The sequence below is a fragment of the Somniosus microcephalus genome, unplaced genomic scaffold, assembly GCF_052327205.1.
Source record: "Somniosus microcephalus isolate GS21.2 unplaced genomic scaffold, FLI_Smic_1.0 unresolved_chr1, whole genome shotgun sequence".
NCBI classification, from domain to species: domain Eukaryota; kingdom Metazoa; phylum Chordata; class Chondrichthyes; order Squaliformes; family Somniosidae; genus Somniosus; species Somniosus microcephalus.
Window position 1 is genome coordinate 80,197,657 of NW_028225179.1, and position 25,322 is coordinate 80,222,978.

The window sequence follows — 25,322 nt, forward strand, 5'->3', positions numbered from 1 at the left end:
CCGTGACTGGAGCCCTATGCTGCCATTTCACGTTGCTAATCGGATTGGGCCTTTGTCATAGCGGTAGGATCCCCGCCGCTGGGCCAGATCAGGGTAGGGTTTCGAACCCCGCTCCAGACAGTCCCGGCAAGTGGAGTCGGGGCTCCGGCTCTAAATTCTGGGTTGACATCCAGTGGGATATTTGCGTCCGTGGGTGTGGGTGGCCCCCCCTCCTTGTATAGCTTGTGGGAGCCCGTAAAACCCTCCCGCCATAGGACTAACCGCCCTAATGCCTGGTTCAAAGATGGTTACGGTCACGGAATGAGCGTTAATCATGGCCATAAATCCTTCCACCACTTCATACAGTTCCCCAAAGGGAACAGTGTGAAGACACGTATGACGACGACATTGCTAAATAAATAAATGGAATTTAAAAAATTCTTTTAGGGCTTTTAAAAGTCTTTAAATTGCTTTAATTCTGTTTAAAACTACTTCAGATTACTCAAAATAATGTAAACATTTTAAAAAGTTTATAAAAGTTATCAAAATCTCCAAAAAAATTCCAAAAACCTATTTAAACTGCTGCTTTGCATGTAAAAATGGTTAGCAGCTTGACAGAAACATTGGGGGCGTGTCCAGTGAAACTGAGACCTCAAGGGGCGTGTCTCACTTGCACTGCACGCTCCTGGCTTCACGCTGGCTGCACTCCTGGGCGGCATGACGTCATACGCTGCCCGGGATTCTTCTTCTGGAAACACCAATTCCAGGCGTCCCTGGAGCTGGCAAGCCCCGTTCTGGAATTTCTGGCCCAATGAGTACTTTGTATCGGTGTTTACGAAGGAGGTGGATGCTGACAAAATATCAGTAGAAGTGGAAAAGGTAGAAGCAATGGAAGGGGTGAAAATAATAGACGGGATGTACTAGAAAGGCTGGGTATTCTTAGAGTGGACAAGTCGCCTGATCCAGATGGCTTGAATCCCAGGTTGCTAAGGGAATTGGGGAAGGAGATAGTGGAAAGGCTTGCCATAATTTTCCAATCTTCCCTAGATGCGGAAGAGGTGCCTGAGGATTGGAAAGTGGCAAATGTGACACCATTGTTCAAGAAAGGGTGTAAGGACAATCCTAGTAACTACAGGCCAGTCAGTTTAACATCAGTGGTGGGTAAAGTTTTAGAAACAATAATCAAGGAAAAAGTTAACGGGCACTTGGAGAGGTTTAAGCTAATTAAGAAGAGTCAACACGGATTTGTAAAAGGCAGATCGTGTTTGACTAATCTAATTGAATTTTTTGATGAAGTAACAGGGAGGATTGATGAAGGGAATGCAATGGATGTTGTCTACATGGATTTTTGGAAGGCGTTTGACAAAGTACCACATAGAAGGCTGGTTAACAAAATTGAGGCTCATGGAATAGGTGGGTCAGTGGCAGCTTGGATAAGGAATTGGCTTAAGGACAGAAAACAGCGAGTTGTGGTAAATGGCTGTTATTCAGACTGGAGGATGGTAGACAGTGGTGTTCCCGAAGGGTCAGTGCTGGGGCCACTGCTTTTTTTGATATATATAAATGGTTGGATATTGGAATATAGAGTAGAATTTCTAAATTTGCCGATGACACCAAACTTGGGGGTGTGGCAAACAGTGAGGAGGATACCAATCGACTGCAACAGGACATAGAAAGGCTAGCAGAATGGGCAGACAAGTGGCAGATGGAATTTAATACAGCGAAATGTGAAATGATGCATTTTGGTAGAAGAAATAGAGAAAGGCAATATACACTTAATGGCAGTTTTAAAGAGTGTGCAGGGACAGAGGGACCTGGGAGTTAATGTGCATAGGTCCCTGAAGGTGGCGGGACATATCGAGAGAGTGGTTAGCAAAGCATATGGGATTTTGGGCTTCATAAATAGAGGTATTGAGTACAAAAGTAGAGAAGTTATGCTGAACCTTTATAAAGCGCTGGTTAGGCCACAACTGGAGTATTGTGTCCAGTTCTGGTCACCACACTTTAGGAAGGATGTGAAGGCCCTTGAGAGGGTGCAGAGGAGATTTACCAGAATGGTTCCGGGGATGGGGGGGATCTTAGCTACAAGGACAGGTTGGAGAAGCTGGATTTGTTTTCATTAGAGCAAAGGAGGTTGAGGGGTGATTTGATAGAGGTGTACAAGATTATGACGGGTTTGGATAGGGTAGACGGGGAAAGGCTGTTCCCACTAGTTGATGGTACAAGGACCAGAGGACACAGATTTAAGGTTTTGGGCAAAAGATACAGGGGGGATGTGAGGAAAAAAATGTTCACGCAACGAATGGTGAGGATCTGGAACTCGCTGCCGACGGAAGTAGTGGAAGCAGAGACACTCAATGTTTTCAAGGGGAGACTGGATAGGCACTTGAGGGAAATAAACTTGCAGGGCTACGGGGATAGAGCGGGGTAATGGGACTGCCTGGATTGCTCCACAGAGAGCCGGCACGGACTCGATGGGCCGAATGGCCTCCTTCTGTGCCGTTATGACTCTATGATTCTATGTACACAAATCTTTGAAGGTGGCAGGACAAGTTGAGAAGGCTGATAAAAAAAACATATGAGATCCTTGGCTTTATTAATAGAGGACTAGAATACAAAGCAAGGAAATTATTGCTGAACCCTTTATAAAATATTGGTTGGGCCTCAGCTGGAGTAGTGTGTCCAATTCTGGACACCACACTTTAGGAAGGATGTCAAGGCCTGGGAGAGGGTGCAGAGGAGATTTACCAGAAGGATACGAGGGAAGAAGGACTTCAGTTATGTGGACTTAGAGAAGCCAGGGTTGTTCTCCTTAGAGCAGAGAAGGTTAAAGGAAGATTTATTAGAGGTGTTCAAAATTACAAAGGGTTTTGATAGAGTAAATAAGAAACTGTTTCCAATTTCAGGAGGGTCAGTAACCAGAGGACTCAGATTAAGATAATCGGCAAAAGAGCCAGAGTGGCAGATGGGAAGAGATTTTTTTTACGCAGCGAGTTGTTGTGATCTGGAATGCGCTGCCTGAAAGGGCGGTGGAAGCAGATTCAATAGTAACTTTCAAAAGGGCAATTGGATAAATACTTGAAGGGGAAAATTTGCAGGGCAATGTGGAAAGCGCAGGGGAGTGGGACTAATTGGATCGGTCTTTCAAAGAGCCAGCACAGACACGATGGGCCGAATGTCCACCTCCTGTGCTGTATCATTCTGCGATTGGGCGTATTTTTCGGAGAAAGTGAGACCTATTGGTATAGACTGGACACCCAGGGCAGTGACTAGGGGGAGACTCACTTCCAAGTCACATTGGCATAGGTGAGCAGCGCCAGCGGACCTGGGCAGAACCAGAACGGCAGCAGGAGCAGAATAAAGAGCGCGGCGAGAGGAGGCCTGAGAGCAGAGCCAGTGGACCTGGGCAGAACCAGAATGGCAGCGGGAGCAGAATAAAGAGCGCGGCGAGAGGAGGCCTGAGATCAGAGCCAGCGGATCTGGGCAGAACCAGAGCGGCAGCGGGAGCAGAATAAAGAGCGCGGCGAGAGGAGGCCTGAGAGCAGAGCCAGCGGACCTGGGCAGAACCAGAACGGCAATGGGAGCAGAATAAAGAGCGCAGCGAGAGGAGGCCTGAGAGCAGAGCCAGTGGATCTAGGCAGAACCAGAGTGGCAGCGGGAGCAGAATAAAGAGCGCAGCGAGAGGTGGCCTGAGAGCAGAGCCAGTGGACCTGGGCAGAACCAGAGCGGCAGTGGGAGCAGAATAAAGAGCGCGGCGAGAGGAGGCCTGAGGGCAGAGCAAGCGGACCTGGGCAGAACCAGAGCGGCAGCGGGAGCAGAATAAAGAGCGCGGCGAGAGGAGGCCTGAGAGCAGAGCCAGTGGACCTGGGCAGAACCAGAGCGGCAGCGGGAGCAGAATAAAGAGCGCGACGAGAGGAGGCCTGAGAGCAGAGCCAGCGGATCTGGGCAGAACCAGAGCGGCAGCAGGAGCAGAATAAAGAGCGCGGCGAGGGGAGGCCTGAGAGCAGAGCCAGCGGACCTGGGCAGAACCAGAGTGGCAGCGGGAGCAGAATAAAGAGCGCGACGAGAGGAGGCCTGAGAGCAGAGCCAGCGGATCTGGGCAGAACCAGAGCGGCAGCAGGAGCAGAATAAAGAGCGCGGCGAGGGGAGGCCTGAGAGCAGAGCCAGCGGACCTGGGCAGAACCAGAGCGGTAGCGGGAGCAGAATAAAGAGCGCGGTGAGAGGAAGCCTGAGAGCAGAGCCAGCGGACCTGGGCAGAACCAGAGCGGCAGCGGGAGCAGAATAAAGAGCGCAGCGAGAGGAGGCCTGAGAGCAGAGCCAGCGGGGGAGGAGCAGCGAGGCTCCGATTCAATAACAAAAAAAATCTAAGTGTGACGTCACAGGTAAGCAGGTTGGTGATTGGTGGTGAGTATTTCTTTTCTCTTAGGACTGAGGACTAAGTTACTGTAAAGGCCTATAGCATATAACTAAATTTATAACTAACTAAACTTATTTTAATAAATGTGATAAATTAGACATGATTATAACCTAGTTTACCAAGATTAAAAACTATAAATAGACAATTGATTGATATTGACATAATGAATTAAATAAAATACAATAGTGCGGCGTTGCCACATTGGGGAAACACTGTGTGTATGTAGATAAACCTGTATAATCCCCTTTTAACTGCTGTATTCCCCTCCCCCCGCAAGACAGTTGCAAGCTGAGAGGAATAAGGCATGTTCAGACTTGCCTGCTGCTGAGAGAAGGAAAACCAATCAGGTTCCAGCAGGTGACCAATCCGTGAGTCATCACAGGTTCGCGGGCTTTATGAATTCAGTACTGTATTGTGAGAGTTGGAGTAAAGACCTATTTCTTGTAGCTCACTGTGTTGCCTATTTCTTTACGCGGGAGACTGTAGTCTCCCACATTGGTGACCCCGAATGTCGGCGGCTGAAGCCCCCGACTCACGTAGCCCTACAGAGGCCAGCAACGACCCGACGGCAACCAGCAGCAGCCCGATGTCGGCCGGCGCTGCGTCCTTGAAGCTCCCCACATTCTGGGAACACCAAGCACCAGCTTGGTTCGCACACACGGAGGCCCAATTCACCCTTCGCAGGGTTCAAGACGATGAAGAAAGGTACCTCCACGTAGTCTCAGCACTAGCAAGCTCCACCGCCGCCGAAGTTCTCGACCTGCTGGGGAATCCACCACAGACCGGCAAGTACTCAACCATTAAGGGCCGCTTGCTGCAGGCTTACGGCCTGTCCGGGGAGGAGAGGGCCCGTAGGCTTCTTTCACTACCAGGCCTCGGCGACTCTACCCCGACCCAGTTGATAAGCCGGATGCTTGCGCTCCTGGGCTCTGAACCGCAGTGCTTCTTGTTTCGGGCCCTTTTCCTCAGCCTGCTTCCTCAGCAGGTACAGACTGCCCTCGCGGGGTCCCCGATCACGGACTGCGTACAACTGGCAGCCGCCACGGACAAAGTCTTCGCCGTCGCCCAACTCGGCTGTGCAGCCACGAGGCTCCCCGACACCATCGAGCGCGCGCCGCCACGCCAGACCGCAGAACTATGCTACTACCACGCGCGTTTCGGCCACAAGGCCCAACGCTGCAGAGCACCCTGCTCTTTCGATCAAACCAAGATGGCCTCCCGGCCCAACGCGCCAGCCCCGCGCCGCCGTCTAGGCCCGCTCGACCGCACCCCCGCCGCCACGATGGCCATCGGCACCGCAGGTAAACTGCTGTACATAACCGACTCCTTTCAGGGCGCAGATTCCTTTGCGACACCGGAGCCCAATGCAGCATAATTCCTGCCTCCCAGCTCGACATCCAGGCAGGCTGCAGCGGCCCACCCCTCGTGGCGGCAAATGGCGCAGCCATCGCTACTTTTGGAAAGCGACGGGCCGAGGTTTGTTTCAATGGCCAGCGATTTACGTGGGATTTCGTGACGGCCTCGGTGGCACATCCCTTGCTGGGCGCCGATTTTCTTTGCGCCCATGGACTCCTGGTCGACGTCCGCGACAGGCGCCTGATCGACGCAGCAACTTTCGCTTCACTGGCCTGCCAGCAGAGCAACAGCCCGGCCCTCGTCGGGTCCTGCTCTGCCCCGGCGGATGAAGACTACGCCCGCCTACTCGCAGATTTCCCGAGGCTCACACAACCGACCTTCTCAGCCGCGGCAGCCAAGCATGGTGTCGAGCACCACATCGCCACGACGGGACCACCAGTGTTCGCCCGAGCCAGACGCCTGGATCCAGCCAAGATGGCGGTGGCCAAGGAAGAATTCGCCACGATGGAGAAACTGGGCATCATCCGCCGCTCGAACAGCCCCTGGTCGTCCCCCCCCCACATTGTGCCCAAGCCGGGCGCTGGCTGGCGCCCCTGCGGCAACTACAGACGGCTCAACGACGCCACCACGCCCGATAGATACCCCATTCCGCACATCCAAGACTTCTCGGCACACCTAGCAGGAAAGTCTGTCTTTTCCAAGGTCGACCTGATTCGCGGCTACCATCAGGTCCCCGTCCACCACGCAGACGTCCAGAAGACGGCGGTCATCACCCCCTTCAGACTGTTCGAGTTCCTGCGCATGCCCTTCGGGCTCAAGAATGCCGCACAGGCCTTCCAACGGCTCATGGATTCCGTCCTACGGGACCTGAGCTTCCTGTTCGTCTATCTGGACGATATCCTCGTGGCCAGCACCAGCAAGGCCGAGCACATCGCGCATTTGCGCTCTCTTTTCCAGCGCCTCAGCCAACACAGGCTAATCGTCAACCCGGCCAAATGCCAGTTCGGAGCAGCCCAAATTGACTTTCTCAGCCACAGAATCTCGCCAAGGGGAGCCATTCCCCTACCTTCCAAGGTGCCCAGCCCACCTCGGTCAAGGCGCTGCAGGAATTTTTGGGGATGGTCAATTTCTATCACCGTTTCGTGCCCAAGGCCGCCTCACTCATGCGCCCCCTCTACGAAGCCACCAGGGGCAAAACGGGCAAAGAGCAACTCACCTGGTCCAGCGAGATGGCGACAGCCTTCCGCCAGACCAAAAGCGCCTTGGCCAACGCCACACTACTGGCCCACCCCATCCTGGGCGCCAAGACTGCCCTCACCACGGACGCCTCGGATTACGCCGTCGGCGCTGTCCAGCAACAGTGGGTCGAAGGCGCGTGGCAGCCACTGGCATTTTTCAGCCGACAGCTGCGCAAGAACGAGCAGGCCTACAGCACGTTCGACAGAGAGCTCCTGGCCCTGTTCCTGGCAATCCGGCACTTCCGTTTCCTCCTGGAAGGCCGGCCGTTCACCGCATTCGTGGACCACAAGCCGCTCACTTTCGCCATGGCCAAAGTAACCGAACCCTGGTCCGCGCACCAACAGCGCCAACTCAACTTCATCTCAGAGTTCACCACGGACATCCGCCACGTCGCCGGCAAGGACAATTTGGTGGCCGACTGCCTCTCAAGACCCTCGCTCCACGCAGTGCACCTGGGCGTCGACTACGCCAGCATGGCGAGAGACCAGGCCGCCGACGCGGAGATCCAGGCCCTCAGGACGTCAACCACCAGCCTCACTCTGGCCGACATCCACTTCCACGCAGCCGGCACAACCCTCCTGTGCGACGTCTCAGTCCCCTCGCCTAGGCCGGTCGTCCCATCCGCCTGGCGCAAGCGAGTTTTCGACATCATCCACGGCCTCTCACATCCAGGGATGCGTGCGTCTCAGAAACTCATGTCCGCCAAGTTCATCTGGCCTGGACTCCACAAGGATGTGAGAGACTGGACCAACACATGCGTGGCGTGTCAGCGCGCTAAGGTCCAGCAGCACACCAAGGCGCCATTGGAGTGTTTCCCGGTGCCCGAGAGGCGTTTCGACCACGTCCACGTCGATCTGGTAGGCCCCTTGCCGCCGTCGCACGGTTTCACACACCTGCTCACAATCGTCGACCGCACCACCAGATGGCCCGAGGCGGTTCCCCTCGCCTCCACCACCACGACCGACGTCACGCGAGCATTCGTCTCGACATGGGTGGCCCGGTTCGGCGTGCCGGCCGACATATCCTCGGACAGAGGCCCCCAGTTCACCTCCCACTTGTGGAATGCCATCACCGCCGGCCTCGGCACCAAGTTGCACAGGACAACAGCCTACCACCCGCAGGCCAACGGGCTCTGCGAGCGCTTTCATCGTTCCTTGAAAGCCTCCCTCCGCGCCAGCCTGGCCGACACCAGCTGGATCGACAAACTACCCTGGGTCCTCCTGGGATTGCGCACCGCGCCCAAAGAGGACCTCCGTGCCTCCGCGGCCGAGATGGTCTACGGCCAACCGCTCAGAGTACCAGGCGACTTCCTCCCCGACAACGGAGCCGTGGTCGGCCGCCAGACAGCTTTCCCTGCACCAGTACGCGGCCCAGCAATTCCGTCCAGTGCCCACTTCGCAACACGGCCCGCAGCCGTCCTACGTGCCTCGGGACTTACGACATGCGGAGTTCGTCTTCGTGCACAGAGGCCCGCTGCAGGCACCATATACCGGACCCTTCTCAGTATTGGAGACGGGGGACAAAGTTTTCTTATCGACGTCGGCGGGAAGCCGGACCTTATTTCAGTAGACCGCCTCAAACCGGCGCACCTGGACCTCAGCTTCCCGTTTCGTCCGGCTCTTCCCCCACGGCGGGGCAGACCTCCCGCGTTGGCAGCGGCCCCACAAGAGGACCAAGACACGCCAGAACCTTACTTCCCGGCCGCCGCCCCACCTTCACCGGCAGCCCGTCCAGCCAGCCCACCGGCAGACCAGCCGCCAGACCAGCCGACGAACCAACCGGCCGACCTCCCAGACAGCCCTCCTCACACGCCAGATGGCTACTACAGCCGCTACGGCCGTTTGGTCAAACCTCCGCAGAGACTGACTTTTACAGTTAACGAGGATTCTGGGGGGGCATATGTGGCGTTGCCACATTGGGGAAACACTGTGTGTATGTAGATAAACCTGTATAATTCCCTTTTAACTGCTGTATTCCCCTCCCCCCACAAGACAGTTGCAAGCTGAGAGGAGTAAGGCATGTTCAGACTCGCCTGCTGCTGAGAGAAGGAAAACCAATCAGGTTCCAGCAGGTGACCAATCTGTGAGTCATCACAGGTTCGCGGGCTTTACGAATTCAGTACTGTATTGTGAGAGTTGGAGTAAAGACCTATTTCTTGTAGCTCGCTGTGTTGCCTATTTCTTTACGCGGGAGACTGTAGTCTCCCACAATAGAGATGGTAGGGCAGGTGATGTGTTGCAGCTGTAGCATGTGCCCAGTGTGAGACACAGCGACCACATCCACAGCAAGTGTCTGCAGCTCGAGGAATTTCGGCTCAGAGTTGATGAGCTGGAGTCCGAGCTTTAGACACTGCGATACATCAGGGAGGGAGAAAGTTACCTGGACACTTTGTTCCAGAAGGCAGTCACACCCCTTAGGTTAAATACTTCAGATTTGGTGCGTGGTCAGGGACAGGAGGGTGTGACTACGAGTGAGGCAGGTATGGGGATCTAGAAGGTAGCATTGGAGAAGCATCAGCCCTTGCACTTGTCGGTACAAGGTACTTGCTCCCTGTGTAGACGAGAGCAGGGACTGCAGGGAGGATGAGCAAACTGACCACAGCACCGTGGTAAAAAGAAGGGGACAGTATAGTTAGGGGGATAGATACTGGGACGGGCTTCACTTGAACCATGCTGGGACCAATGTCCTGGCGAATCAAGTAACTAGGGCTGTAGATTGGACTTTAAACTAAAGAGTGGGGGGGGGAGGGTTCAGGTGAGGGACAGTTTAAAAAGTCAAAGAGGAAGGAGAAGGCAACAGTGCAGGGTAGCGATAGGGGTAGTAATAACCAGAGTGTGACAGGAAGGGACAGAGTGTATAAAGATAAGAGTGCATCAGAAAGTAAGAGTCAGAGTAGGGAAAAATGGTAAAAAGACAAAATTAAAAGCTCTTTATCTGAATGCATGCAGCATTCGTAACAAGATAGATGAGTTGACGGCACCAATAGAAATAAATGGGTATGATCTGATAGCCATTACAGAGACGTGGTTGCAAGGTGACCAAGGCTGGGAACTGAATATTCAGGGGTATTTGACATTTCGGAAGGATAGGCAGAAAGGAAAAGGAGGTGGGGTAGCTCTATTAATAAAGGATGAGATTAGTGCAGTGGGGAGAAATTATATTGGCTCAGAAGATCAAGATGTAGAATCAGGTTGGGTGGAGATAAGAAATAATAAGGGAAAGAAGTCACTGGTGGGAGTAGTCTATAGGCCCCCTAACAGTAGCGACACTGTAGGACAGAGTATAAATCAAGAAATAATGGAGGCTTGTAAGAAAGGTACTACAATAATCATGGGCGATTTTAATCTTCATATAGATTGGACAAATCAAATTGGCAAAGGGAGCCTTGAGGAAGAGTTCATAGAGTGTATTCGGGCGGTTTCTTAGAACAATACGTTGTGGAACCAACCAGGGAGCAGGCTATTTTAGATCTAGTAATGTGTAATGAGATAGGATTAATTAATGATCTCATAGTAAAGGATCCTCCAGGGAAGAGTGATCATAGCATGTTAGAATTTCAAATTCAGTTTGAGGGTGAGAAACTTGGGTCTCAAACTCGTGTCCTAAACTTAAATAAAGGCAATTACAAAGGTATGAAGACAGAATTGGCTAAAGTGGATTGGGAAAATAGATTAAAGGGTGAGACGGTAGATAAGCAGTGGCAAACATTTAAGGAGATATTTCATTACTCTCAGCAAAGATATATTCCAGTGAGAAAGAAAGACTTGAACAGAAGAATGAACCATCTGTGGCTAACTAAGGAAGTTAAGGATGGTATCAAATTGAAAACAAAGGCATACAATGTTGCGAAAATTAGTGGTAGGCCAAGGATTGGGAAATTTGTAGAAACCAGCAAAGGATGACTAAAAAAACAATAAAGCGAGAGAAGATAGATTATGAGATTAAACTAGCAAGAAATATAAAAACAGACAGTGAGAGCTGCTACAGGTATATAAAAAGGAAGAGAGTAACAAAAGTAAACGTTGGTCCCTTAGAGGATGAGACTGGGGAATTAATATGGGAAACAGGGAAATAGCAGAGACTTGGAACAAATATTTTGTATCGGTCTTCACGGTAGAAGACACTAAAAAGATCCCAATAATAATAGATAATCAAGGGGCTATAGGGAGGGGGGGAACATAAAACAATCACCATCACGAGAGAAAAGTACTAGGCAAACTTTTGGGATTAAAGGTGAACAAGTCCCCTGGACCTGATGGCCTGCATCCTAGGGTCTTAAAAGAAGTGGCTGCAGAGATAGTGGATGCATTGGTTGTAATCTACCAAAATTCCCTGGATTCTGGAGAGGTCCCAGCAGATTGGAAAACAGCAAATGAAATACCCCTATTCAAGAAAGGAGGGAGACAGAAAGTAGGCAACTATCAACCAGTTAGCCTAACATCTGTCATTGGGAAAATGCTGGAGTCCATTATTAAGGAAGTAATAGCAGGACATTTAGAAAATCATGATACAGTCAAGCAGAGTCAGCATGGTTTTAGGAAAGGGAAATCATGTTTGACAAATTTGCTAGACTTCTTTGAGGATTTCATGAGCAGGGTGGATAATGGGGAACCAGTAGATGTAGTGTATTTGGATAAGGTGCCACATAAAAGGTTACTGCACAAGATAAGAGCTCATTGGATTGGGGGTAATATATTAGCATGGATAGAGGATTGGCTAACTAACAGGGAACAAAGAGTCGGGATAAATGGATCATTTTCAGGTTGGCAAACTGTAACCAGTGGGGTGCCGCAGGGATCAGTGCTGGGGCCTCAGCTGTTTACAATCTATATTAATGACTTGGATGAAGGGACCGAGTGTAATGTAGTCAAATTTGCTGATGATACAAAGATAGGTGGGAAAGCAAGTTGTGAAGAGGACATAAAGCATCTGCAAAGGGATATAGACAGGCTAAGTGAGTGGGCAAAAATTTGGTAGATGGAGTATAATGTGGGAAAATGTGAGGTTATCCACTTTGGTAGGAAAAATAAAAAAGCTAATTATTATTTAAATGGAGGGAGACTACAAAATGCTGCAGTACAGAAGGATCTAGGGGTCCTTGTACATGAAACACAAAAAGTTAGTATGCAGGTACAGCAAGTAATTAGGAAGGCAAATGGAATGTTGGCCTTTATTTCAAGGGGGATGGAGTATAAAAGTAGGGAAGTCTTGCTACAACTGTACAGGGCGTTGGTGAGACTACACCTGGAGTACTGCATATAGTTTTGGTCTCCTTATTTAAGGAGGGATATACTTGCATTGGAGGCAGTTCAGAGAAGGTTCAAGAGGTTAATTCCTGAGATGAAGGGGTTGTCTTATGAAGAAAGGTTGAACAGGTTGGGCCTATACTCATTGGAGTTTAGAAGAATGAGAGGTGATCTTATTGAAACGTATAAGATTCTGAGGCAGCTTGACAGGGTACATGCAGAGAGGATGTTTCCCCTCGTGGGGGAAGCTAGAACTAGGGGGCATAGTTTCAGAATAAGGGGTCGCCCATTTTAAACGGAGATGAGAAGGAATTTCTTCTCAGAGGGTCGTGAATCTTTGAAATTCTCTACTGTTTGTAGTGCATTAATGATTTAGATATGAATGTAGGAGGTATGATCAGTAAGTTCGCAGATGACACAAAAATTGGTGGAGTGGTAAATAGTGAGGAGGGAAGCCGCAGGCTACAGGACGATATAGATGGGTTGGTTAGATGGGCAGAACAGTGGCAAATGGAATTTAACCCTGAAAAGTGTGAGGTGATGCATTTTGGGAGGACTAACAAAGCAAGGGAATACACAATCAATGGTAGGAGCCTAGGAAGGACAGACAATCAGAGGGACCTTGGTGTGCATGTACATAGATCCCTGAAGGCAGCAGGACAGGTAGATAAGGTGGTTAAAAAGGCATATGGGATACTTGCCTTCATTAGCCGAGGCATAGAATATAAGAGCAGGGAGGTTATGATGGAGCTGTACAAAACGCTAGTTAGGCCACAGCTGGAATACTGTGTGCAGTTCTGGTCGCCACACTATAGGAAGAATGTGATTGCATTGGAGAGGGTGCAGAGGAGATTCACCAGGATGTTGCCTGGGCTGGAGCGCTTCAGCTATGAAGAGAGACTGGACAGGCTGGGGTTATTTTCTTTAGAGCAGAGAAGGCTGAGGGGGAACCTGATTCAGGTGTACAAAATTATGAGGGGCATAGATAGGGTAGATAGAAAGGAACTTTTCCCCTCAGTAGAGGGGTCAATAACCAGAGAGCATAGTTTCAAGGTAAGGGGCAGGAGGTTTAGAGGGGATTTGAGGAAAAACTTTTTCACCCAGAGGGTGGTTGGAATCTGGATCTCACTGCCTGAAAGGGTGGTAGAGGCAGGAACCCTCACAACATTCAAGAAGCATTTAGATGAATACTTGAAATGCCATAGCATACAAGGCTACGGAGCAAGTGCTGGAAAATGGGATTAGAATAGGTAGGGCTTGATGGCCGGCATGGACACGATGGGCCGAAGGGACTCTTTCTGTGCTGTATAACTGAGCTGTGGAGGCTGGGTCATCTATCTATATATATAAATCGGTACATCTGTCTGTGTGTCTGTCATTCTGTCTGTCTGTCTGTCTGTCATTCTGTCTGTCATCGCCTGTGCGTCTGTCGGGCTAGGCGCTCGAAAGTTACAGGGCGTACCTACGCGCGCGTTACCTCCAAAGAAAGCTTACGCTTCCGAGACGGTTTTAAGCGTATTTACGTTTCGGCTGGGCTAAAATCGCGCCCGCGGTATCCCAAAAACCTTCAACGTTCCGCTCATTAGCATCTCATTATACGCTCATTAGCGACAGAGTGACCTCGAGCTCGACCAATCGTACGCCGGGCCAATCGGTGCGTGTGTGGCCGGGCCTTATCGTTCTGAACCGAGGTGAGTCGCCGCCATCTTGATTCCAAACTTTTCCTTTCTTTTTCCCGCTTTCTGCGTCTTAAAAAAAAACGTTGCTTTTAAAACACTGTGGCCTAGAAATTCAGTGCCCTTAGCGCCGATTTTGCGGCGCTAGAGGGCCTAGCGCTGCAATTGGCGCCGGCGCCTAAATTGCCTGGGGCCCTTCCGCCGCGGTAGACCGGTAGCGCTGCGCCGGCACCGATGACGTCATCGGTGTGCGCAGCGTCCCGGTTGCCATGGTAACCCGCCCGAACTGGGAAATTGACTTGCGGCCACCTCGCCCGTGGCAGCCGCAAGCAACGTTCTGGCAGAGGTGCCTTGCACAAGTTTGCGCCGGCGCATTAAAGGCCCCGCGGCGGCCGGCCGCTTTCCCGCCGCCCGCCTGGCCGCAGCTCCCTCCCCGGACTTCCCCCCCCACCCCCCCCGGAACAGAAGCAAGCCCGGCACTTGTCCGAGGTGCCGGGCTCATTTTTAATAAGATTATCGCGGGCCGCGGCCGGGTGCAGGCAGGTCCTCCTTAAGGGAAGGAGGAGGCCTGCACTTCCCGAACCTGCCGCACCGCAGCGGGCGTCGCAGCGCCGGAATAGCGCCGAAATTCAGCGCATAGCGCCAGTTTTCAGGCGCTAACAGCTTTCAGCAGCGCCGGCAGCCGTTTGGGCGCAGAAGTACTGAATTTTTGGCCCGAGCAGCGCGACTTAGCTCCGGCACTAACTTCCGGCGCTAAAGCCGTTGCTGCGCCAAAACCCAATTTCTAGGCCATATTGTTTTAAAAAAAAATGATTTAGAAAGTAATTAACTTATCTAATCTCATTAATTTTCCTACCTTTCCCCGTTTTTCCAGGTAGGCCTAGAAGCCTCGGCGTCTCCTCTGCACCCACGCCCGAGCTAGGCACCTCCCGGCTCCACTCGAAGGCTGGAGGGCCGAGCCTCAGCCCAGCGCCGCTAGGTTGCGCGCGCAGCAGGAGCTGAGGCGCGGCGTCTCTCTCTGGCTCGGCCGGGGGGGCGGGGCTTGCTCAGCGTCCAGCGTTACCCTGGCAACCGGGTCCGCCGGCCGTCTCGCACAGCCGCAATCGGTGGTCTTCACCTCGGGGGGGGGGGGGGCCGCGACCCTCGGAGGGGGGGGGGGGCCGCGACCCTCTGCGGGGGCCGCGACCCTCGGAGGGGGGGGCCGCGACCCTCGGGGGGGGGCCGCGCGCGCAGCAGGAGCAGCTGAGACGCGGCGTCTCTCTCTCTGGCTCGGCCGGGGGGCGGGGCTTGGTCAGCGTCACGGTTACCCTGGCAACCGGGCCCGCCGGCCGAGCCAGAGAGAGACGCCGCGTCTCAGCTCCTGCTGCGCGCGCAATCGGCGGTCTTCACCTCGGGGGGGGGGGGGCCGCGACCCTCGGGGGGGGGGGGGGCCGCGACACCCCCCCTTTTTCTCCCCCCCCTTCCCCCCCTCCGTTCCCCCCGCCCTCCCTTCCCACCGCCCTCCCCTGTCCCCTCCCCCCGCCCTCCCTTCCCCGCCCTCCCCTCCCCTCACCCCCCTCCCCTCCCACCCTCCCCCTTCCCCCCTCCCCTCCCCCCCTCTTCCCCCCAGTCGCTCTCTCTCTTCCCCCCAGTCGCTCTCTCTCTTTCCCCCAGTCGCTCTCTCTCTTCCCCCCAGTCGCTCTCTCTCTCTCTCTTCCAACAACAACATTCCCTCGAAAAAGCCTCGGCACCGCCGGGCACTTCAGCTAGTCTATATATATAAATCGGTACATCTGTCTGTCTGTCGACCAATCGTATGCCGGGTTGCTGGCGTGTGCCGCCGGGCCAATCGGTGCGTGTGTGGCCGGGCCTTATCGTTCTGAGCCGAGGTGAGTCGCCGCCATCTTGATTCCAAACTTTTCCTTTCTTTTTCTCGCTTTCTGCGTCTTAAAAAAAAAGTTGCTTTTAAAACACATTTAAAAAAAAAAAAATGATTTAGAAAGTAATTAACTTATCTAATCTCATTAATTTTCCTACCTTTCCCCGTTTTTCCAGGTAGGCCTAGAAGCCTCGGCGTCTCCTCTGCACCCACGCCCGAGCTAGGCACCTCCCGGCCCCACTCGAAGGCTGGAGGGCCGAGCCTCAGCCCAGCGCCGCTAGGGTGCGCGCGCAGCAGGAGCTGAGACGCGGCATCTCTCTCTGGCTCGGCCGAGGGGCGGGGCTTGCTGAGCGTCCAACGTTACCCTGGCAACCGGCCCCCCGGCCGCCTCGCACAGCCGCAATCGGCGGTCTTCAGGGGGGGGGGGGGCCGCGACCCTCGGGGGGGGGGGGGGCGCGACCCTCGGGGGGGGGGGGGGCGCGACCGTCGGGGGGGGGGGGGGGGCCGCGACCATCTGCGGGGGCCGCGACCCTCGGGGGGGGCCGCGACCCTCGGGAGGGGGGGCGCGACCGTCGGGGGGGGGGGGCCGCCAAGCGTCACCCTGGCAACCGGCCCCCCGGCCGTCTCGCACAGCCGCAATCGGCGGTCTTCACCTCGGGGGGGGCCGCGACCCTCTGCGGGGGCCGCGACCCTCGGGGGGGGGGCCGCGACCCTCGGGGGGGCCCCCCGCCCTCCCTCCCCTCCCTCCCCCCCCCGCGCCCCCCCCTCCCCTCCCGCCCCCCCTCCCCTCCCCCCTTCCCTTCCCCCCCTCCCCACTCTTCCCTTCCCTCTTCCCTTCCCCCCTCCCTCCCCCCCTCCCTCCCTTCCCCCCCTCGCCCTCCCCCCCGCCCTCCCTTTCCCCCCGTCCCCCCTTCCCCCCCGCCCTCCCTTCCCCCCCTCGCCCTCCCCCCGCCCTCCCTTTCCCCCCCGCCCTCCCTTCCCCCCCCGCCCTCTCTTCCCCCCACCCGCGCTCCCTCTCTTCCCCCCAGTCTCTCTCTCTCTTCCCCCCAGTCGCTCTCTCTCTACCCCCCAGTTGCTCTCTCTCTCTCTTCCAACAACAACATGCCCTCGAAAAAGCCTCGGCACCGCCGGGCACTTCAGCTCGTCTATATATATAAAAGGATACATCTGTCTGTCATTCCGTCTGTCTGTCTGTATTGAATTAACTCGAAAGTTATAGAGCGTACCTACACATGTGTTACATCGAAATAAAGCTGATGATTCCAGAACCGTCCTAAGCGTATTTACGTTTTGACCAGACAAAAATTGCGCCCGCGGTATCCAAAAAACGTTCAACATTCCGCTCATTAGCATCGAGTGACGTCGAGGTCGACCAATCATACGGCGGGTTCCTGGCGCGTGCGGGCGGGCCCTCCTACGGTCGAGTGACGGGACGATTGACCAATCCTACGCTTCGGTGACCTGACGGTCCACCAATTGGTGCGTGTGTGGGCGGGCCTTATCGTTCTGAACCAAGGTGAATCGCCGCCATCTTGATTCCAAACTTTTCCTTTCTTTTTCCCGCTTTCTGCGTGTTTCTTTTCAAATCTACATTTCCAGCAAAAAAAAAGTTGCTTTTAAAAGACAAATTGTTTTTTAAAAAAGTTAATTAATTTGTAAATATTTTGTCTAACCTCTATAATTTTCCTACCTTTCACCGTTTTTCCAGGCCTCAAAGCATGGGCGTCTGTTCACCAGCCACGCCCGAGCTAGGCGCCTCCCATTGCGATCGACAAAAGGCCAGCGATCGCCGCCATCTTTGTGAAGGCTGGAGGGGGCGGGCCTGAGCCGAGCGTCGCCGCCATCTTAGTAAAGGCGGGCGGGGCGGGAGTCAGCGTCCGCGTCATCTTCTGCCCGGAGCGCGACTTGCGTCCGGCCGGGCCTCACGCGGCAGGTTGCGTGGCGGCGTCTCTCTGGTCTTGAAGCCGGCTCGTGCGGGGACATCGGGAGATCACGGGGGCGGGACACCAGGAGATCCGGGGACGGGACATCGGGAGATCGGGGGGCGGGACATCGGGAGATCGGGGGGCGGGACATCAGGGGGCGGGGCTCGGGGACTCCCCCTCTCCCCCTTCCTCCCCCCCTCCCCTTCATCCCCCCCTTCCTCCCCCCTTCCTCCCCTCCCCACCTCCCCCCCTCCCCTTCCCCCCTCCCCTCCCCTTCCTCCCCCTTCCCCTCCCCCTCCCCCTCCCTCTACCTTCCCCCTCCCTCCACCCCCCTTCCCCCTCCCTCCCCCCCTCCCATCCCCCTCCCTTCCCCCCTCCCCCTTCCCCCCTCCCTCCCCCCTTCCCCCCAGTCGCTCTCTCTCTTCCCCCCAGTCGCTCTCTCTCTTCCCCCCAGTCGCGCTCTCTCTTCCCCCCCAGTCGCGCGCTCTCTCTCTCTCTTCCAACAACAACATGCCCTCGAAAAAGCCTCGGCACCGCCGGGCACTCCAGCTAGTTGAATATATTTACGGTGGAGATAGACAGAATTTTGAACGATAAGAGAGTCAAGGGTTATGGGGAGCGGGCAGGAAAGTGGAGTTGAGCCCAAGACCAGATCAGCCATGATCTTATTGAATGGCAGAGCAGGCTCAAGGGGCCGAATGGCCAGCTCCTGCACCTATTTCTTATGTCCTTATGTAAAGCAGCGGTATCCCAGCGCGAATTGACTCCATTGTTCACCGAACACCTTCGGACTAGCGCAACTCGCACGTCCCCTGTTGAACCGTGACTCCCCACTTCACAGTGCACATGATCCTTAAGTCCCACGCAGTCCGCGATGAGTTCATACCTTTCGTGCGTTGATGGTCACGGTCCCGCCGTATAGGTTACTCGATCCACCGTAAACTTTGTAACCTTTCGATTTCACCTAGACCAGGAGATCCGAGAGAGAGAGAGAGAGGAGTCAAAATAACTCATGCTGTACCTGCCCTGGGAGTGTTTGATGGGACAGTGTAGAGGGAGCTTTACTCTGTATCTAACCAGTGCTGTACCTGCCCTGGGAGTGTTTGATGGGGACAGTGTAGAGGGAGCTTTACTCTGTATCTAACCAGTGCTGTACCTGCCCTGGGAGTGTTTGATGGGGACAGTGTAGAGGGAGCTTTACTCTGTATCTAACCAGTGCTGTACCTGCCCTGGGAGTGTTTGATGGGGACAGTGTAGAGGGAGCTTAACTCTGTATCTAACCCGTGCTGTACCAGCCCTGGAAGTGTTTGACGGGGACAGTGTAAAGGGAGCTTTACTCTGTATCTAACCCATGCTATACCAGCCCTGGAATTTTTTGATGGGAGAGTGTAGAGGGAGCTTTACTCTGTATTGAACACATGCCGTACCTGCCCTGGGAGTGTTTGATGTGACAGTGTAGAGGGAGCTTTACTCTGTATCTAACCCGTGCTGTACCTGCCCTGGGTGTGTTTGATGGGGACAGTTTACAGGGAGCTTTACTCTGTATCTAACCCGTGCTGTACCTGCCCTGGGTGTGTTTGATGGGGACAGTTTAGAGGGAGCTTTACTCTGTATCTAACCTGTGCTGTACCTGCCCCGGGAGTGTTTGATGGGACAGCGTAATGGGAGCTGCAGGGGAAAAACGCTCCACTGGCTGGAGTCATACCTAGCACAAAGGAAGATGGTTGTGGGGGTTGAAGGTCAATCATCACAGCCCAGGACATCGCTGCAGGAGTTCCTCAGAGCAGTGTCCTAGGCCCAACCATCTTCAACTACTTCATCAATGACCTGCCCCTCCAATATAAGGTCAGAAATGGGGATGTTCGCTGATGACTGCAGTGTTCAGCGCCATTCACAACTGCTCAGATAATGAAGCAGTCCATGCCCACATTCAACAAGACCTGGACGATGTTCAGGCTTAGGCTGATAAGTGGCAGGTAACATTCGCACCACAGAAGTGCCTAGCAATGTCTATCTCCAACAAGTGAGAGTCTAACCACCTCCCCTTGACATTCAGTGGCATTACCATCGCCAAATCCCCCATCATCAACATCCTGGGGGTCACCATTGACCACAAACCTAACTGGACCAGTCACATAAATACTGTGGCAACAAGAGCAGGCCAGATGCTGGGTATTCTGCAGCAAGTGTCCAACGTCCTGACTCCCCAAAGCCTTTCTACCATCTACAAGGCACAAGTATGGAGTGTGATGGGATACTCTCCACTTGCCTGGATGAGCGCAGCTCCAACAACACTCAAGAAGCTCGACACCATCCAGGACAAAGCAGCCCGTTCGATTGGCACCCCATCCACCACCTTAAACATTCACTCCCTCCACCACCAGCGTACCGTGGCTGCTGTGTGTACCATCTACAAGATGTACTGCAGCAACTTGCCAAGGCTTCTTCGGCAGCACCTCCCAAAACCGCAACCTCTTCCACCTAGAAGGACAAGGACAGCAGGCGCATGGGAACACCACCACCTCCAAGTTCCCTTCCAAGTCACACACCATCCTGACTTAGAAGTATATCGCCGATCCTTCATCGTCACTGGGTCAAAATCCTGGAACTCCAACCATAACAGCACTGTGGGAGTACCATCACCACACGGACTGCAGTGGTTCAAGAGGGCGGCTCACCGCCACCTTCTCGAGGGCAATTAGGGATGGGCAATAAATGCTGGCCTTGCCAGCGACGCCCAGATCCCATAAGCGAATAAAAAAAACTGTACTGAGTATCTAACCTGTGCTGTACCTGCCCTGAGAGTGTTTGATGGGACAGTGTAGAGGGAGCTTTACTCTGTATCTAACCCGTGCTGTACCTGCCCTGAGAGTGTTTGAAGGGACAGTGTAGAGGGAGCTTTACTCTGTATCTAACCCATGCTGTACCTGCCCTGAAAGTGTTTGATGGGACAGTGTAGGGGCAGCTTTACTCTGTATCTAACCCGTGCTGTACCTGCCCTGAGAGTGTTTGATGGGACAGTGTAGAGGGAGCTTTACTCTGTATCTAACCCGTGCTGTACCTGCCCTGAGAGTGTTTGATGGGACAGTGTAGAGGGAGCTTTACTCTGTATCTAACCCGTGCTGTACCTGCCCTGGGAGTATGTGATTGGACAGTGTAGAGGGAGCTTTACTCTGTATCTAACCCGTGCTGTACCTGCCCTGGGAGTGTTTGATGGGACAGTGTAGAGGGAGCTTTACTCTGTATCTAACCCGTGCTGTACCTGCCCTGGGAGTGTTTGATGGGACAGTGTAGAGGGAGCTTTACTCTGTATCTAACCCATGCTGTACCTGCCCTGGGAGTGTTTGATGGGACAGCATAGAGGGAGCTTTACTCTGTATCTAACCTGTGCTGTAGCTGCCCTGGGAGATTTTGATGAGACACTGTAGTGGGAACTTTACTCTGTATCTAACCCGTGCTGTACCTGCCCTGGGAGTGTCTGATGGGACAGTGTAGATGGTGCTTTACTCTGTATCTGACCCGTGCTTTACCTGCCCTGGGAGTGTTTGACGGGACAGTGTAGAGGGAGCTTTACTCTGTATCTAACCCGTGCTGTACCTGCCCTGAGAGCACTCGATGCTGACACTGGGTATAAAGTGGGGGACACACTGTCAGTGTATAGCTCAATGCCCCAGTGCCCCAGGCACAGTACCCGGTCCCACACCACACTCACCCGCTCCAACACCTCCGCCAGGTGCCTATTTAGTCTCTGCTCCCGTTTGCGAATCTTGTCCGTATCCCACTGCAGGTCCTCGATGGTAGTTTGCATGTCTGATACCCGGCACTCTGCCTCCTCCACCTTGCCCTGGAGTTCCGAAAACTGTGCAGAGAGACGTGGGGGGGTGGGGAGAGAGGGTGAGTGGGAGGAGGGATGAGGGGAGAGAGGCAGAGGGGTGAGGGGAGGGCGGAGAGGAACGTGGGGGAGAGGGAGGGGGAGAGAGAGAGTGGGGAGAGAGGGAGGGAGAGAGGGAGTGAGGAGAGAGGGAGTGGGGAGGAGGGGGGAGGGAAAGGGGGAGGGGGTGGGAGAAGGAGGGAGAGGGGGAGGAAGGGGGAGGGGGAGGAAGGGGGATGGGGAGGGAGAGGAAGGGGGATGGGGAGGGAGAGGAAGGGGAGGGGCAGGAAGGGGAGGGAGAGGAAGGGGAAGGGGAGGGAGAGGAAGGGGAAGGGGAATGAGAGGAAGTGGGAGGGGGAATGAGAGGAAGGGGGAGGGAGAGGAAGGGGGAGGGAGTGGAAGGGGGAGGGAGAGACGGGGAAGGGGGTGGCAGGGGGAGGGGGAGGAAGGGGGAGGGGGAGGGAGAGGAAGGGGAGGGGGGGAGGAAGGGAGGAAGGGGGAGTGGGGGGGAGGGGGGAGGAAGGGGAGGGAGAGGCAGGGGAGGGAGAGGATGGGGAGGGGGAGGAAGGGGAAGGGGGAGGAAGGGGGAGGGGAGGAAGGGGGAGGAACGGGGAGGGAGGGAGGGGGGAGTGGGAGGGAGGGGAGGAGAGGGAGAGAGAGGGGGAGGGGAGGGGAGGGGAGGGGGAGGGAGGGGGGGAGGGGAAGGAAGGGGAGGGACAGTGAGGAAGGGGAAGGGGAGGTAAGCGAAGGGGGAGGGGGAGGGAGGAAAGGGAAGGGGAGGGGGGAAGGGGAGGGGTAGGGAGGTAAGGGAACGGGGAGGGAGGAAAGGATAGGGGGAGGAGGGAGGGAGGAAAGGGAACGGGAAGGGGGAAGAGAAGGGGGAGGGGGAGGACGGGGAAGGGGAGGAAGGGGAAGGGAGGGAGAGAGGGGAGGGCGGGAGAGAGGGGAGGGAGAGATGGGAGGCAGAGAAGGGGGAGGGAGGGAGAGAAGGTGGAGGGAGGGAGGGAAGGAGGGAGAGAGGGGAGGGAGGGAGAGAGGGGATGTAGAGGAGGGAGGGTGGGTGAGGAGGGAGGGAGGGAGAGGAGGGAGGGAGGGAGGGAGAGGAGGGAGGGAGGGAGGGAGAAAAGGGAGGGAGGGAGAGAAGGGAGGGTGAGAGGGAGGGGATGGGATGGGAGGGAGGGGAGGGAGGGAGGGGAGGGAGGGAGGGGAGGGGAGGGAGAGGAAGGGAGCGGGAGAGGAAGGGAGAGGGAGAGGGAGGGAGAGGAAGGGGGAGGGAGATGAAGGGGGAGGGAGAGGAACGGAGAGGGAGGGGGAGGGAGAGGGGGTGGAGGGAGGGGGAGGGAAGGGGCGGGAGAGGGTGAAGGGGAAGGGAGGGGGAGGGGAGGGGAAGGGAGGGGAGGGGAGGGAAAGGGAGTGGGGAGCGGTGGGACAGGGAGGAAGGGGAAGGGGTGGTAAGGGAAGGGGGAGGGGGAGGGAGGAAAGGGAAGGGGGAGGGGAAGGGAGGGGGAAGGGGAGGGTCAGGGAGGAAGGGGAAGGGGAGGTAAGGGAAGGGGGAGGGGGAGAGAGGAAAGGGAAGGGGGAGGGGGGAAGGGGAGGGGGAGGGAGGTAAGGGAAGGGGGAGGGAGGAAAGGGTAGGGGAGGAGGGAGGGAGGAAAGGGAAGGGGAGGGAGGAAAGGGAAGGGGGAAGGGAAAGGGGAGGGGGGAGGGGGAGGAAGGGGAGGAAGGGGAAGGGGAGGAAGGGGAAGGGAGGGAGAGAGGGGAGGGGGAAGGGAGGGAGAGAGGGGAGGGGGGAGGGAGAGAGGGGAGGGGGAGGGAGGAGGGGGAGGGAGGGAGAGAAGGGGGAGGGAGAGAAGGGGGAGGGAGGAAGGGAGAGAGGGGAGAGAGGGTATGTGGAGGAGGGAGGGTGTGTGAGGAGGGAGGGAGGGAGAGGAGGGAGGGAGGGAGAGTGGGAGGGGATGGGAGGGAGGGGAGGGGCGGGAGGGGAGGGGAGGGAGAGAGGGGAGGGGAGAGAGGTGAAGGAGAGAGGGGAGGGACGGGAGAGAGAGGGGAGGGGGAGGGAGGGGAGGGAGGGAGGGGAGGGAGGGGAGGGGAGGGGAGGGAGAGAGGGGAGGGAGGGGAGGGAGGGAGGGGAGGGAGGGAGGGGAGGGAGAGAGGGGAGGGGAGAGAGGGGAGGGAGGGGAGAGAGGGGAGGGAGGGGAGGGAGAGGGAAGGGAGAGAGGGGAGGGAGGGGAGGGAGAGAGGGGAGGGAGGGAGGGAGGGAGGGGAGAGAGGGAATGAGGGGAGAGAGGGAGTGGAGGGAGGGGAGAGGGGGAGGGAGGGAGGGGAAGGGAGGGAAGTAGGGAATGAGGGGAGAGGGGAGGGGCGAGACCGGAGGGGAGAGAAGGGAGAGGGGAGAGAGGAGGGGGTGGGGGGAGTACGGAAGGCAGAGAGGGGAGGGCGAGAGGGGAGGGAGAGAGAGGGGGAGCGGGGAGGGAGAGAGAGGCGGGGAGGGAGAGAGAGGCGGGGAGAGGGGAGGGGAGGGAGAGAGAGGCGGGGAGAGGGGAGGGGAGGGGAGAGGGGAGACGAGGGGAGAGGGGAGGGCAGAGGGGGAGGAAGAGAGGGAGCGAGAGGGGGAGGGAGGGGAGGGAGAGAGGGGAGGGAGGGAGGGGCGAGAGAGAGGTGAGGAGAGAGGGGAGGGAGAGAGGGGGAGGGAGGGAGGGAGGGGAAGGGAGGGAGGGAGGGGAAGAGAGGGAAGGAGGGAGGGAGGGGAAGGGAGGGAAAGAGGTAATGAGGGGAGATGGAGAGGGGAGGGGAGGGGAGAGAGGGGAGGGGAGAGAGGGGAGGGGCGAGAGGAGAGGGGAGAGAGGAGAGGGGAGAGGGGGGGCGAGAGGGGAGGGAGAGAGCGGAGTGCAAGAGGGGAGGTAGAGAGAAGGGGGGAGCGGGGAGGGAGAGAGGGGGAGAGGGGAGGGAGAGATGGGGGGAGAGGAGAGGAGGTAGAGAGAAGGGGGGAGCGGGGAGGGAGAGAGGGGGAGAGGGGAGGGAGAGATGGGGGGAGAGGAGAGGGGGGAGAGGGGAGGGAGAGAGGGGGGAGAGGGGAGGGAGAGAGGGGCGGGAGGGGAGAGAAAGAGGTGAGGAAGAGAGGTGAGGGAGAGAGGGGAGGGAGAGAGAGGAGGGAGAGGGGGGAGGGAGAGAGAGGGGGGAGGGGGAGGGAATGAGGGGAGAGGCATGAGGGGAGAGGGGAGGGGCATGAGGGGAGGGGGAGAGAGGAGGGGCGAGAGGGGAGGGAGAGAGGGGAGGGAAAGAGGGGAGGGAGAGAGGGTAGGGAGAGAGGGGAGGGAAGTGAGGGGTGGGGAGGGAGAGGCGGGGTAGGGAATGAGGGGGGAGGGGAGAGAGGGGAGGGGAGAGAGGGGAGGGAGGGGAGAGAGGGGAGAGAGGGGAGGAGGGGGAGGGAGAGGGAAGGGAGAGAGGGGAGGGAGAGAGGGGAGGGATGTGAGGGAGAGAGGGGAGGGAGGAAGGGGAGGGAGGGAATGAGGGGAGAGAGGGAGTGGAGGGAGGGGAGAGGGGGAGGGAGGGAGGGAGGGGAAGGGAGGGAAGTAGGGAATGAGGGGAGATGGGAGGGGCGAGACCGGAGGGGAGAGAAGGGAGAGGGAGAGAGGAGGGGGTGGGGGGAGTACGGAGGGCAGAGAGGGGAGGGGCGAGAGGGGAGGGGCGAGAGGGGAGGGGCGAAGAGGGGAGGGGCGAGAGGGGAGGGGAGAGGGGAGGGAGAGAGGGGAGGG

The 25,322-nt window shown here is 56.2% G+C and overlaps 1 protein-coding gene across 1 annotated transcript in view; it reads right to left on the reverse strand.

Moving 5' to 3' along the window:
• The window catches only part of LOC147095522 (E3 ubiquitin-protein ligase BRE1A-like), a 228,344-nt gene extending 206,743 nt beyond the window's left edge, over window positions 1–21,601 (reverse strand). The window contains exons 1-2 of the mRNA XM_085973658.1: window positions 21,409–21,601; window positions 18,583–18,660 (exon numbers count right to left, since the gene is read on the reverse strand). Coding sequence (XP_085829784.1) covers window positions 18,583–18,660; window positions 21,409–21,504 — 174 coding nt within the window. The 5' untranslated portion in view covers window positions 21,505–21,601. The remainder of the gene's footprint in view (window positions 1–18,582; window positions 18,661–21,408) is intronic.
• Between the last annotated feature and the right edge of the window lie 3,721 nt (window positions 21,602–25,322).